This window comes from Camelus ferus, chromosome 15 (genome assembly GCF_009834535.1).
Source record: "Camelus ferus isolate YT-003-E chromosome 15, BCGSAC_Cfer_1.0, whole genome shotgun sequence".
Classification (NCBI taxonomy): domain Eukaryota; kingdom Metazoa; phylum Chordata; class Mammalia; order Artiodactyla; family Camelidae; genus Camelus; species Camelus ferus.
This window is the reverse complement of record NC_045710.1, coordinates 33,731,764-33,745,929: the sequence shown is the minus strand read 5'-3', so window position 1 is coordinate 33,745,929 and position 14,166 is coordinate 33,731,764. Positions and strand designations below refer to the sequence as shown.

Here is a 14,166-nt window from a genome sequence, read left to right as displayed (position 1 = left end):
TGGATGAATAAAGAAAATGTAGTCTACACATACCATGGAATATTATTCAGCCTTAAAAAAGAAGGAAATCCTGCCAAATGCAACAGCGTGGATGAACCTTAAGGACAGTATGCTAAGTGAAATAAGCCAGTCACAAAAAGACAAAGACTGTTATGATTCCACTTCTATGAGGTTTCTAGAGTAGTCAAACTCATAAAGACAGAAAGCAGAACAGTGACTGCCAGGGCTAGTGGGAGGGGAATGGGGCGCTGTTTAGTAGATATGGAGTTTCAGTTTTGTAAGACGAAATGTTCTGGAGATTGGTTGCACAACAATGTGAATGTACTTAACACTACTGAACTGTACACTTAAAAATGGTTAAGATAATAAATTTTGTTATGTCTATTTTACCACAGTTTAAAAAAAAATCTTAATGGTTAAGATGCTGAATTTTATGTCATATTTTACCAATTGAAAAAAACCAAAGGAAAAAAAAGCACTCCTTGTATTACTCTCCAAAAAGTGTGTAAACTGTGATTCAGAAACTCTACTTCTAGGAATTTTTCCTAAGAAAGAGAGAGATTTAACCTACAAGTTCAATAATAGGAGACAAGTTTGCTAAACCACAATGGATTCTTACCATGAAATGCTACCAAGCTAATGTAGATGTATACTGGAAACTAGTTTATAAAATATTAACTTTAAAGAACAAGTTATAAGATATATGACTGTATGAAATTATTTTTGTTAAAAAAAAAACACATATAAACCTACAGGGAAAAAGACTGGAAGGATATACCTCAAAGTGTTTACAGAGATCTGAGTCTCAGTTTCCCCAAACACAAAATGGGATCACTATCAATGCATAGGATGGCTGTGAAAATTAAATTAGATGGTACTATAAAGAGCAGAACGTATACTCTCAGAAAACATTTTCACGTTACGTTCACAGTGACCTCTCAGGTAGGAATCTGGCCCTTCCCTAGAACGACAAATGGGGAATCCATCCAGGGAGAAGAGAGTCCTTCCAACAACCTGCCACTAAAACTGCCAACGAGATCCAGAGCTTCCATCTTCAACACCATCTGTCCTCTCGGCCCCAACCCCGTGTGTCTTTCCTTACCCGCAGTGACCCACCAAGGGTTCCCAAATCTCTGGCCAGCCCATGGTGACCCACCTTTCACGACGGCTGAATTATAGCCGTCTGCCCAGGCAGGGGATGGGCCCTAGTGCTGGTGCTCGTTTCTCAGATGCACCCCTCAAAGCCCTGTCCATAGTCCACACCCCACTACACCGACTGCTCTCTGGGGTGGCCTCCAACGATGGAGGAAAGGGTGGCCAGCAGAAGATGCAAGAAACCACACCAACCTCTTCCCCTCCAGCCCCATGGTCTTCCTCCTATGAGTCCACTTATCATCCAGTCCTGTTTGGTACCTCGCAGCCCAGGCAGGCCCTCGATGAGGGCTTGGTGAGCACACAACACGCCCGGCCTCCTTCCGAGACACCCTAGCATGCTCACTCCTCTCCATCTGGAGGCCAGCCTCTCACTCTGTGGACCACAGTCCAGGGTCAGAGCAGCAGCACCAAAAGTGCTGACCCGCTTCCACACAAGGCAGACAGCCTACGCCCCTTTGAGAAGGAAGCCAAAATAAACAGCTAATTCCTACCATACCACAACTAATAAAACCCCAAAACCAAATATCCCACCATATCCTGCCCCAGCAGCAGCCTGGTGTTCTTCCTTTTATTTTTGAAAGTTTTAATAAAGCCATAAAATCCCGGGTGAGAGCAGAAGACCTGGGGGTGCACAGACTGAGAGACAACAGAAAAGAGAAAAAAAAAAAAAGGAAAGAAAAATCTTGAGGGGTGAGTGGAAAGAGAATTTGCAGATTGTAATTCTCATAGTTGCTTAATGTTTCTTACATTTTTACTTTTCACAGCACCTTCACAACTCAGCATTTCACTGCAGTATTTTGGATGACCTGGGGCCATTTTTCTCCAATCTTCTATCGGTCAGCCAGCAGGCAAGTGTGCCCAGAGTGGCCCCCCTGGTGCCAGGCTATGTGAAAGGAAAAGGGGTTGGCTAGGCTGAAACCCAGGCCAGCACTGGTTTTCAAGGGGTCCAGAGCCACAAGCAGCCCTAGATTAGGTCGCAATAATGAGGTCTGAATGGCTCAGGGCAGGGCTCGTGGCTGGAGAAACAGGGGTCACTCCCCACACTGTTACCACGCTGACCTAGTGCCAGAGAAACAGAAGCAACACAGTCCGGAGGAGAGAAGGAAGTCATTTGCCATAGAATGGCCCTCTGAGAGGTGGTCAATGACACTGGGGCTTTTGGGGGCTCAAGTGGGTCAGGCTTGAGATGTCAAAAGAACAGGCCCTGAAGTATCCTGCATGTCCATCAAAGCAGGGGATACCCCTTAGGACTCAGACCAACAGGAAAGAGGACAGTTTGTCACCTAGATCCACAACAGCCTAGCCTAGGCTAGGGCCCAGACCCCTCTGCTCCAGATGGACCCAGACAGCATGCTGACCAACAGGTGAGCCCAATTTTAGAGGAACAGTCTGTGCCACACCTCATGGTGTGGCTATCTAGGACCAAAGTTCTGGAACTCCAGTCAAAGGGACACCCTGAGCCTTACTGCTGGGTTCTCAATACCCCCTAATTTCCCAGTCCTTCCCACGCACACCCCCTCTCAGTTCCAAAAAGCTGTGACTACACTGCACTCCAAACAAGCCACCTCCATTTCCCTGGGGCCTCCGTTTGGGTTTTTCCTTTACCTGGAAGGCACCTCTTCCCCTCATCTGCAGCCTCCCAACTCACCTGAGAAGGCCCCACAACTAGTTGGGTCTCACTCACTTCCCTCTCTGGAAAACACCAGGTCAAACACATACTCCTTGGGCATCATGGACAAGCCCCAAACCAGAATCAGAGAAAGCCAAGTTCAAATCCTGACCCAGTGACTCCTCATGTAACCTCAGGTGAGTCAGTCTGAGCTCTGGGGTTCTGCTCCCCATACTTTTCACCTACTTTGGTAACAGCACCCTGATTGTCTTCTGAGGGACCATTCCTCCAACTCAGTCCACAAGATTCAAGTGTGGAAATCCCACCCCAGGCACCAACCCAGCGAGCTGGATGCTGGTCACTGAAACTGGTCCCAGAGTGGGCATGGGACCCAACCAGGTCAATGAGAACCTTCCCTGAGGCACTCTCTCCTTCCGAGGTTGTGAGTCTAGGCTGCAGGACCCTGTAAAGCTCAACACATGGAACCCCTAGATCCAGCTATGCCTGATGCCACCTACACCAATGATTTTCTAGCTACACAGGCCCAAACATTTCTAGTCCCTCCCCGTTTTGGTTGTTGCTTTTCCAACTAGTTGCAGTTGCATTTTTGTCATTACAACCCTAAGTCTGGTTACACAGAAACTGATCCCCAGATGCATGCTGTCAGAGGGAATATTCCTGACGTGCAGGACCGGGTGAGCTGAGGCCAGGCATGGGAGTGACAATTTTGCCATTTCTCAGTAAGAACCTGGAATTCCAGACCCACAGCAGCAGCAGTGCCAGTTGAAATGCAGCCTGTTTTGTCCTGAGGAGAGACCTTGGGCCACAGAGGCTGGAGTTTTAGGGTACCTGGTAGAACATTTCAGGGTATTAGCCTACATTGGGGCTCAGAGTAAGGGCCACGAAAAGGGGCAAGCTGCACTTCCCGCAGCCCCTATGAAAGACGCAGCTTGGCTAAGGGGCCCTTTCCGTCTGTGGACAACAAAGACAGCTGAGAATCAAGCCAGACAATTAGAGCTGAAAATTCTCTGCTCCTGCTGAAGGCGGTGCTGGAGGAGGTAAGAAGATGGGACCCCATCAGGCCTGATCTCCCCAGGAACCCACAGAGAAGCACACTGTGGCTCTCATGTGCTGCTGAAGGACCAGATGCAGCTTGGGGGCAAAGAGCATGTGCACCCCTGGCCCAGCCTTGGTTTACCCATTAAACTGAGGGCTGGGGTGCTGAGAGGGGCCCCAGGGCTGGTGCTGAGGGACAGAAACTTCTAGGCCTGGATCTAGATCCAAGGACTTTGTGAACATAGTCTTTGGCTCTAGCTTCTCGCCCCTGGAGATGATCTGATGCCAACGCCCAAAGGCTTATTACTTGGGAGCTCCAGAGCCAGACAGACCCCAAATCTGGCAGACAAGGCCTTGGACGGCTCAGCTCACAAGGTCATCCCAGGCTGGCACTCCTACTTGGAAGTGGGCAGCTGAGGAGCTGCAGCCCCAGAGGGGATTCACAAACGGCCCCCTCAGGGGTCGAGACAGAGCTGCCCACAGAACAGAACTGAGCAGCTGCGTGGCCAGGACACCTTGGCTGGGCAGCAAGTCTGCTGTCCTGCCCTGGGAGGCCGTGGTATTAAACTACAGACCAGCACCTCTGTGTGTTTCCATTTCCTGCAGTGTCCAAACAGCAGGCTTCACTGACACTATGAATACAGGGACTGGGCAGGGACTGGCCACCTGGCTTATGGCTCATCCGTTCTGTGACAGCCACTGCAGGCTAAGGGCCTTCTCCAGAGTGGCTGCCTCCCCCAGAGCCACATCAACCAGCAGCAGGCTTTGCTCACCTGCCCACCACTCTCACAAGAGAAGGGACCCTAGTTGTCTATCTTGGCACCCCCAGCAGGCTTGCTGTATCAACTGCTGGCAAATTTTACTTTCTCCTGTGGGAGCTGGACCAGGGACTGTGAGGGGTACAACTACAAGACGCCAGACCCCTGGCAGGAGAGGCATACTGACCTCTAACTGGGGAGACTGAGCCAAGGTCCAAATGAGCGTGATGGAGGGAGAGAATGCTGTAAGCTGTGGCTGCAACCAAGGGACGTCTCCTGGCAGAGAAGGCACATGAACTGTGTCTGAAGGGAGTGTTAGTGCTCTCTACACACAGAGGAACAAAAAGGGGATGGTCGGTGAGGACAGTGACCCAAGTAAAGGCAAAGGGACAGAACTTTTTAGATCAGGTTGGGCACCAGGAGTGACCTCATTTATCTGGAACATGGGCTCTGGGAAGGGAGAAGAGGGAGAGAAGATTAGAGGTGTGGAAGAAATGACCCCCTGTCCTCGAGGGGCTTCGAGTTCCATGGGGAGCCAGGTCTGACACCCGCAAGCACACGGAATCAAAGGAGCAGGGCTCTGCCCAGGGCTTTGCCAGAGTCAGGCCTTCTGAGAAGGGCCTCGACACCACATTATCCTAGATTGTTTTAAAAGTAAATGGAAGGAGTATAACTGAAAAATTGTGCTCTACACTGGAAATTGACACAACATTGTAAACTGACTATAACTCAATAAAAAAAAATGTTAAAAAAAAGTAAATGGAGGGAGGGTATAGCTCAGCTGTAGACTGTGTGCTTAGCATGTACAAGGTCCCAGGTTCAATCCCCAGTACCTCTATAAATAAAATAAACCTAATTACCTCCCCACCCCCACCCCCAAAAAAAGCAACCAGCATGGTGGCTGCCCCTGGACTGACATGCTTGGTCAGGGGGCAGTAGGCTGGCAGAAGTCACAGGGGGGCCATTGCAGGGCCTGGGCACTGGATAGGAGAGGGACAGACTTCCCATTCTAAACCAAGGTGACTGATATTGATGTAGAAAAGCAAACTTTCTGCACAACTCGGCCACTGACACCACCGCCCCTGGGCTGCTTCCTCACTAAGCAGACCCTAGGGACAGATGCAGGGCTTCACCAGGGACAGCAGCTCCCACTAGACGTGGGGCTGCAGAGGGCCAGGAAAGGCCAAAGACCCCCATCTCCCCAAGGCCCAGTTAGGGCCCTCTCTGAGATACCCTCAGGGGGCAGAATGACAGTGCCTGAAGGCACCTTCCCTCCTGGCCCACCCTTATGCCCTGCAATAAGTACCAAAAACCTCTCCTTTCTCAGGGCTCCTGCTCCTCCCCGTCTGTGCGATTGCATCTCAGAGCTAACTGTAATCTGCTCCCCAACATCCTCTGGAGGGCTCCTCTGTCACAGACAGGACACAAACCTGGGAGACAGTCACTGGCCACCCATCCAAGCTCTGCTATTCACAGGCTGCACCATCATGGGCAAGCCTCAGTTTCTTCATCCATAGAATAGGCATAACTACTCCCTCCCATTTTACAGAGATTAACTGGAGGTTAAGGCATCAGCCAACAAATATTTATTCAACAAGAATTCCAGGGCAGTGTTTCTCAAACCGTTAAGGTGCATACACATCACCTGGGAATGCTGTTAAAACGAAGCCTCTGACTCAGTATGTCTGGTAAGGGGCCTGAGAGTCTAATTACTAACAAGCTCCTGGGTGGTGCACATGTGATAATCCTGTACCCCTATCTCCTCACCCGCCATCATATGCTCAGGTTCCAGAGGGTAAGGGTCCATGCCTCACATTTCTGAGGACACCATCAAAGTAAAGTACACCACAGGAGCTTGAAAAAATGGGGAAGAAAGGCCTGAACAAGGGATTATGATAGGCAGAAGAAGAGCCCTTCACTCTGCCCAGGGTTAGCAGGTCACTTGGGAGCAGCTGGCCACAGGACAGGCCTATTTCTGAGTGGCAGACCCATCAAGCTGCTGCCAGGAGGAGCTGGCGGCAGGCCCTAGGGAAGGAAAGTTCTTCCTCCAAAGCCAGAGACCCAGCCCACCTCCCAGCAGTGGTGGTGCCCCCACCAGGCCCTAAAGTCCAGTCCTTCTACTCCCAGCAGGACCAGGTCCGTGAGCCCAGGTGTGATGCTGGCGGGCAGTTTGCTCAGACAGGGAACTGAAGTGTTTTCTTTTTCCATCTTAGTGAAAAATATGCCATTTTCATATTATTTCTGAACTTGACAGGGACAATAACTTTTCTCCCCTTAGAGAAGTTCGAGGGTCCATACCCACCATCCAATTTACACATATGTGCGTGTAATGTTTCTGCATTTCAGGCAAGAGAAACCCAAGACTGCCTCAACTGCCTCCTCTCAGGCTCCCGGGATGGTGTCTAAAGCTCCCCCTGTGAAGCAAAAAGCACCCTCTGGTCTAATCCACGTCCCCCCAACTTCAGAGGAAGTCTAAGACCTTGTGAGTGATCCCTCAGAGGACACACTGCCAAGTCCCTCTCCTCAGAAGGGGGAAGCCAGTGAGCTGAGTGTTCTTATGTCGGCTGGGGGTGAAGAGCCCCAGAGCCTGCTCCTGAGACTCCAGGCCTGGCCGCTCAGGCCTCCCCAGGACACACAGCCCCGCCCTCCTGCCTCCAGCCAAGTGTGCCTAAGAACCAAACTCCCTGTCCCACTGGAAGGTACCGAGTGGGACCATGGAGCAGAATCCAATGCAAGATGATATACAGGCTGAGGTGTACCAGCCTGGCCAGGCAGGGCGCTGGGGAGCAGACATGCAGGCTCCCGAGGGCCCAACATGAGAGGCTGCCTCGGGGTGGGGCACTCGGGGTTAAACACAAGCCAATTGATGGCCAAGTAAGTCACTTCACTTTGGCCAGCGGTGGTTTCCTCATCTGTAACATGAGACTCGGCCCAGATCATTTCCACAATTCCTTTCAGCCTAGAATTCTGAGCAGCACCATCATGGGGTGTTGACGAGCTCTGACTACCTGGGTTCAAATCCTGGCTCTGTCCCTCCCAGTGACATCCTCACGAGTCTCTTCGCTTTCTCATCTGTACCTCATCTGTATTAGAGGAATGAAAAGGACACCTACTCAGGGGCATCACTGTGCAGACTGAACGAGGGCATACCTGGCAAGCAGTGAGGGCATAATATCATCATTCTGTGAACTCTGCGGCCTCCCACTGATACCATTCCTTCTGTGGACTGAAGGTTTGTATCCCCTCAAATTCATGTTGTAGCTCTAGCCCCCAGTGTGATGGTATTTGGAGGTGGTGCCTTTGGGAGGTAATGAGGGTTAGATAAGGTCATGAGGGTGGGGACCTTATGCTGGGATTAGTGGCTTCACAAGAAAGGAGAGAGAGAGGGATGTCTCCATGACCACATATGGGGGAAAGGCCATGTGAGGACACAGCGAGAAAGCGGCCATCTGCAACCTAAGTGGAGAGCCCTCATTAGACACCACCCTGCTGGTACACTGATCTTGGACTTCCCAGCCTCCAGAACTATGAGAAATAAATTCCTACTGTTTAAGCCACCCAGTCTGTGGTATTTTGTTACGGCAGCCCAGCAGACCAAGACAAGCCCCATGCTTGTAAATGGAGTCAGGACCAATGACCCGCCATCCCCATCCCCTATTCTCTGCATGGGGAGCCCCGCCAGGTCCCCCCAAACCCAGGAAAATCAACACCATGCACACCCTGGAGGCCACGGGCACGGTCTCAAGCACACGCAGGGTCAGCATGCCGAGTAGCAGGGCACAGGCACTGTGACAGGACAGGGAGGACAGGCAGAGAGGAGGCAGACAAGTGGGAGGCCGAGTGCAGTCAGAGGGAAGCAGGGAGCTAGCACAGCCCATGACCGAGCAGCCCATGCCGGGGACACCCGGCTCCTTACCTCCCCTGCAGGACCTCTGACCACCGGGCCTGTGTTCCCCCAAGAAGCTGGAGGCGTGCTGGAAAGAGTAGAGAGCAGGAGACAGGGAGCAGTAGGTACCGAGCCATGTCTACAGGAGAAAGTGCTGCAAAGGAGCCCTAGGGAAGGGTGTTAGGTTCGGGGAGTCTGTGGCAGAAGTAGTTTCCGAGAGGCCCGAAAGACCCAAATGCCAAATGAAGATCACCTCCAGGTCTAGCCTGTGCCAGAGAAGGGGACGAGAAGCAAAAGGAGAAGACCCCCCACACTGGACCATCTCAGAGGGACGCCTGCCCCCACAGGCTGGCGCTGGGTCTGTCCAGGGTGAAAATCTCAGATTTCCCAGGATGGACTTAACAGTCTCTCAATGGGGAAAGGGACCCAGAGACCCAGGGGTGGACAAAGAGCTCTCAAGAAGCCCCACCAGCCATGGTCAAAGGAGGTTGTGCCCTGCCAGATGTCACAGTCAATCCCTGGGACCCAAAGGAGACAGGGAAGTGGGAGTGAGGGGCTCCTATTCCAAGGCGAATGTCAAAGAGTGGAGGTTCCAATCCTGGCTCCACCACAAATCTCTGGGTAACTTCAGGTTCATCCCCTTTGTGGGCCTGAGTTTCCCCACATACAAGATGGGAGAATGTCCCTATCTACAGTAAAAAAAAAAAAAAAGGTGACGAATACTCTACCAATGCCAGATACCAAATCCCCACAGGGCCACATGCACTTCTAGACTTTTCCCTGGGGGTTGGTTTGTGCTGGATAAAGAGATGATCACACATCCAAGATTCCTGGCCACAGTCTGGGACTCCACTGTCGCCAAGAGCCACCCCTCAGTCTCTGTGATCCCAGGGTTCCTGCATCCAGGGAAGGAGGAGCCTGAAGTTTCGGGTAAGGCTTTTACCGCCACGGATCACCTTCAGGGTCAGTTCAAGGGCACTCTTTCCCCAGGTGGGCATCCACAGCCCCCATCATGAAACTCCTGCATCACTGACCCTGTGTGCCTGGCTTCCCCCTGGGGCATCCCTTGCCCTGGGAACTGGCTGTGACTTGCCCATCACTAGATCCCAGCACCGCCTCCCTGGGCCGCTCACAGCAGGTGCCCAGCAATTCGGTGAGGAGTGGCAGGCTGCTCTGAACCACCAAACACTCAATCTGTAGCCAATGTCAGGCACTAGTGCCAGCCTGACCACTGGTGGCATATTGTTTAAGCCTTTCTCATCCTGGTTGTACAACTGATTCCTCTCGGTCAAGGTTCACCCTGCAAGGTTGTATTACAACCTTGTCTTATAGATAAGTCAGCTAGGGCCGAAAAAGGTGAAGAGGTATACGCCCAGGGGCACAGTTGGGTAACTAGCTGTCGATAGAGCCAGAACAAGAACTCAAGTCTTCTGACCGGACGTCCAGCCTGGCATCTGCTGTCAGCCAGCATACACTGGCATGGCTGGTTACCCTGGCGTCCACCTGGCTAGTCAGTGCTTGGGCACTCCCAGAGTTTAGGTATATTAAACACTAGCCCTGCAGGCCCCCCTCACCCCAACTTTGCTGCCCTTTAGCTGCCACCCTACTCCTGGCACGTGGCGGCCAGAGAGTAAGGAGCTGGGCACAGGTGGTGGGGAGCCCCAGTTGGCGTCCACACCCACCTTTGATGACAAAGGCCTCCGCCAGCAGCCGCATCTGATACAGAGGCTTGTTCTCCATGGACATGTCATCAATCCCGGCCCGCGCGTACATGCTGATGGCATCTCGGTACGAGCCCTCCACGTAGTGCAGCTTGCCCAGAATCAGCATGGCCTCACACATGTACTGCGGCTGAAAGGACAAGGACCACATCAGCAGGCTTTGGCCCCAAGGCCCCCAGCCCCAACCCCACCACATACCCTGGATGAACGCCCTCTCACTGAGCCATGATGACTTGCCTGAGACCCTGCTCGGAACTCCCCTCCTCCTCCAGGAAGCCTCCCTGACCCTCAAGCACATGTAGATGGCTCTCCTCTCTCCACACCTGCAGTCCGCGGCCTACGCTGTGGCTCCTACTGACCTTATTATGTGAGTCCCTAATTGTTTTCACGTGTGTGTCTTACGCCCCCCAGCTTGACTGCAGGCAGTTTGCATCTGGGCCCTGACTTCTCTTCCCTGAAGCCCCCAGAGGCTTCGGCACAAAGCTGGTGCTCAGGAGTCCAGGCACTTGTTCTTAACACAAATGGGGAGTCAGGGACTCAGCTGAGTTTTGTGGGGCATAAAGCTTATATATTTTGCGGGGTCCTCTAGATACACATACGTGTACAAAAATACAGTTAGGTGGAAGAAAAGAGCCCTGCAGGTGAGGGGCCTGAAGCTGAAACTCCTGCCCCAACACACAGCAGCAGGATCCCTGTGGGGAGACGGCCCCAGCAGCAGCGTGGACAGAAGCCAGAAGGAGCAAGAACGCTGGCAGGGTCACCGTCCTCATCTTATCAGATGTGGGTGAAAGGGCAGAATCAAGTGCCTGCATTCAAACCTGCTTTCTTTCCCCTCTTTTCTCAAGTGCTCCTTACGCCCAAGTCTCCACCCCATATGAGGACTCTCAGGGCCTCCCTCAGGGCCCAAGGAGGTCTGGCCAGACCTGCTTGAGATTCCTGGTCTTGGACATGGGCCCAGACTTGCTCTAAAATCTCCCACCTTCTTTTTATTATTTTTATTGTTGTTACTATTTTTTTTTTTAAATCTCTTTAGGGTGGAGGTAATTATGTTATTTATTGTTTGTTTATTTATATGGAGGCACTGGGTATCGAATCCAGGACCTCATGCATACTAAGCACGCCATCTACCACTGAGCTACACCCTCCCCCTAAAATCTCCTATCTTCTGAGGCTACTTTTTTTATTTTTTTATTTATTTTTTTTGAAATTTAAAGAAAAAATTTATTGAAGATCTGAAAAACAATTTCTAAAAGATTGACTTTTCCAGAAAACTGTAGCTACACAATGCATTGCGTCTATCATGTTAAAACGTGCATTAGACACAAATACAAAAACCATGAAACAAGCCACCACTCTTCAACAATCTGAGCAAAGATAAAATGCCTAAGGAACAACATGGATGACTTGCAAAGGATGGGCTCTTTACTTTAAGCACAATAAAAAAAAGAGGGGAGCACAAATGGATGAGTGTGTTCAGTTATATACACTGAATTGAACCTTTGGCACTAGGAATCAGAGCATTCTGTCATATAGCATTAACACATATTATAAAAATGCGTAGTGTCAAAGGAATAGAACCACCAGCATTCAAAAGCAGCTTTGTCAACTAAGCAATAAAACACTCTACAGTGTGTCTCCCTGTTGTCCATCACTGAATACACTGGTAGCAACTTTGAAATGAAAAAAAAAGAGAAAAGAAAAAAGGAGCTGTAACCCCTTTTATTTTCTCTGTTTAAAATCAAACAGAAAACAAACATTAATTCTGTTATACACTAACATTTCCAAAGTACATCATTTGTACAAGAGAATGACTGAAACAAAAATGTGTTTACAGAGATCCAAACATAAGTGAGTGTAAGAGCCTCACACAGCTTTCCGATGGTACTCAGGAGGGGCCACTTCATAATCGCTGGCACTAAACAAAGTTGCAGAGTTCTTTGCCAGGTATTCTAGGAAATCATGAAGATAATTCAGTAATAAAGCAAGGCTCTTCTCATCCAGAGGCGTAAAGGCCAACATTGCTCCAATTCGTACAAATAATCTCAGTAGATGTGGTGCTCCATACACCTGGGACATGGGCGCATCAGGATGATTGGCAGGGATGTCAGCCTACTGTGGTCTCTCAAATTTGTGGAGTAGTGAGTGCCCAACATTACATTGAAGTATTCCTTTATTCCTGCCACGACTTCATTAACAGCATACTCCTTATTATCTGTGTTTCCTCGAGATTACTTATAATTTGCATAGTCCTCTAGAATGGAATCCACATTCTTCTTGGCAGGAAGATAAAAGAGCTGTTTTTGTCGGGTAATTAAGTCCCAATCATCAACAAGCCATGGTTTTAGTTCTTCAGGAATCTTTACTTTAACCTCAACTCTGTTCATGAATGTTTCCTCGTTTTCAACAGTAGGATCTACTCGGGCCCTTTTCTTGTGAGGAGGCTGAGGTGTCTCACTGGTACTGCCACCATCTCCATTTCCAGGTGTTTTCTGTTTGTTCTTTTTTGTTTTCACTTCAACACTTTTCTGTTGCAGACCAGATGTCTTCTTTCCAGGGGCAGCCCCTCTCATCTTCCCCTCTGCATATTGCTCCTGATTGGCTTTTTGAAGTTCTCATTGTTTCTGCAGATCGGTGTCCACATATTTGAGTACTCTGCTTTCTGGAACCCATTCATCCCAATTTTTATTCCAACCACTGTAATGTATAAAGTATTTCACTTGTTTATCCTTTATGGCAACCTTTACACACTTTGCTTCATATAGAAGAGGCCCATGAAAGCACAGCACTCGCTCACCCTCCTGGAATTTAGGCTTCGGGTCCTGCTTCGGCGCCATTTATAAGTGATTCGCCACCGCCTCCTCCTTCTCCCACCACCCACGACTACCGCCCCCTACTCTCTACCCCTGAGGCTACTTTTTTTAGCTCTCCACCTCCATTCTGTGCTCAGCCGGCCCCCCACCCCTTTGGCCAGGCTCTTGGCACCACCCCCGCCACACAGCATCAATTCTGTCCATGGAGCTCCCAGGTCCCCACCCTGGCCTCTGTCACCAACAGGAAGGTGCTGCCCCTGGTTTCTTGGGGGAGATCAGAGGTCGAGATGCCTGTAACCCTAGGGGAAGCCTCCACCACTCCGCAGCATCAACCGCCCTCTCAGAAGCCAAGGAAGAGAAAGGAACACCTCAAAGCCAAATTCTCCTTCCTCACTGGTCTTAAGTTTTGTAAATACATGTCCTTTCTCTGCCTTTGCTTACACAAGCCCCCTATCTGGAATAGCCTCCCTTCCCCCTCAGTCTATCCAGATCCTCCACCATCCTTTGGGGCTTTGCTCAGGCCCACCTCCTCCTAGAACCCTCCCTGATTACCATGGAGCTCCCTTCTGTTGACCTCCTACAATGCCTCCACCAAGTGGTCCCACTGAACCCCTGCGTGCCTGACCTGCTGATTAGTGATTGACTCTCAAAGGCTGAATTTTTCAAGGGCATTTGCTAGTCTCCCCAAATAGGCCACCTATACCCTGGTCCAGGGCGACAGATGACAAACTCCCAGAGGCACGTGGCTTATGGTCCCTCCAAGCTGGGCAACAACTCTGCCATCCCTGCTCCCCTGGCCTCAGGCCACAGGCACATTTCCTCCCCATTCTCGCCTGGTCTTCCCCATTGCTGAGGGCAAGAGAAAAACAGCCACCCCTCACCTCCATCATAGCAATGCCAAGACCATTAATAGAGCGAAGTCCAGAAAAGAGCTTTGAACTTTTCTTTAGAAACGAGCTAGCTAAGTACAGGCCATGAGTAATTATTATGATTATCCTGTTCCACGGTAAAGGGGGAAAGGGCAGCTAAGCTCAGGACAGGTTTCAGGGCGAGATGACCGGATGTAGCTTGCTGTGGTTTTCGGTGGACCAATGACAGTTTACAGCAGAGCTTCCATCAAGCTAGGGAAAAATTAAGGACAACGTGGAATGTTTCATAAAGCTATATTTAT

General features: G+C 50.4%; 1 protein-coding gene and 1 pseudogene across 2 annotated transcripts in view; both read right to left on the bottom strand.

Moving 5' to 3' along the window:
- Positions 1-14,166, bottom strand: part of TTC7A (tetratricopeptide repeat domain 7A) — a 116,838-nt gene that overhangs the window by 91,091 nt on the left and 11,581 nt on the right. For both annotated transcript variants that reach the window (XM_006185772.3, XM_032497442.1), the window contains exon 3: positions 10,147-10,315. In XM_006185772.3, the coding sequence (XP_006185834.1) occupies positions 10,147-10,315 (169 nt within the window). The remainder of the gene's footprint in view (positions 1-10,146; positions 10,316-14,166) is intronic.
- Positions 11,381-13,088, bottom strand: LOC102511392 (annotated as a pseudogene).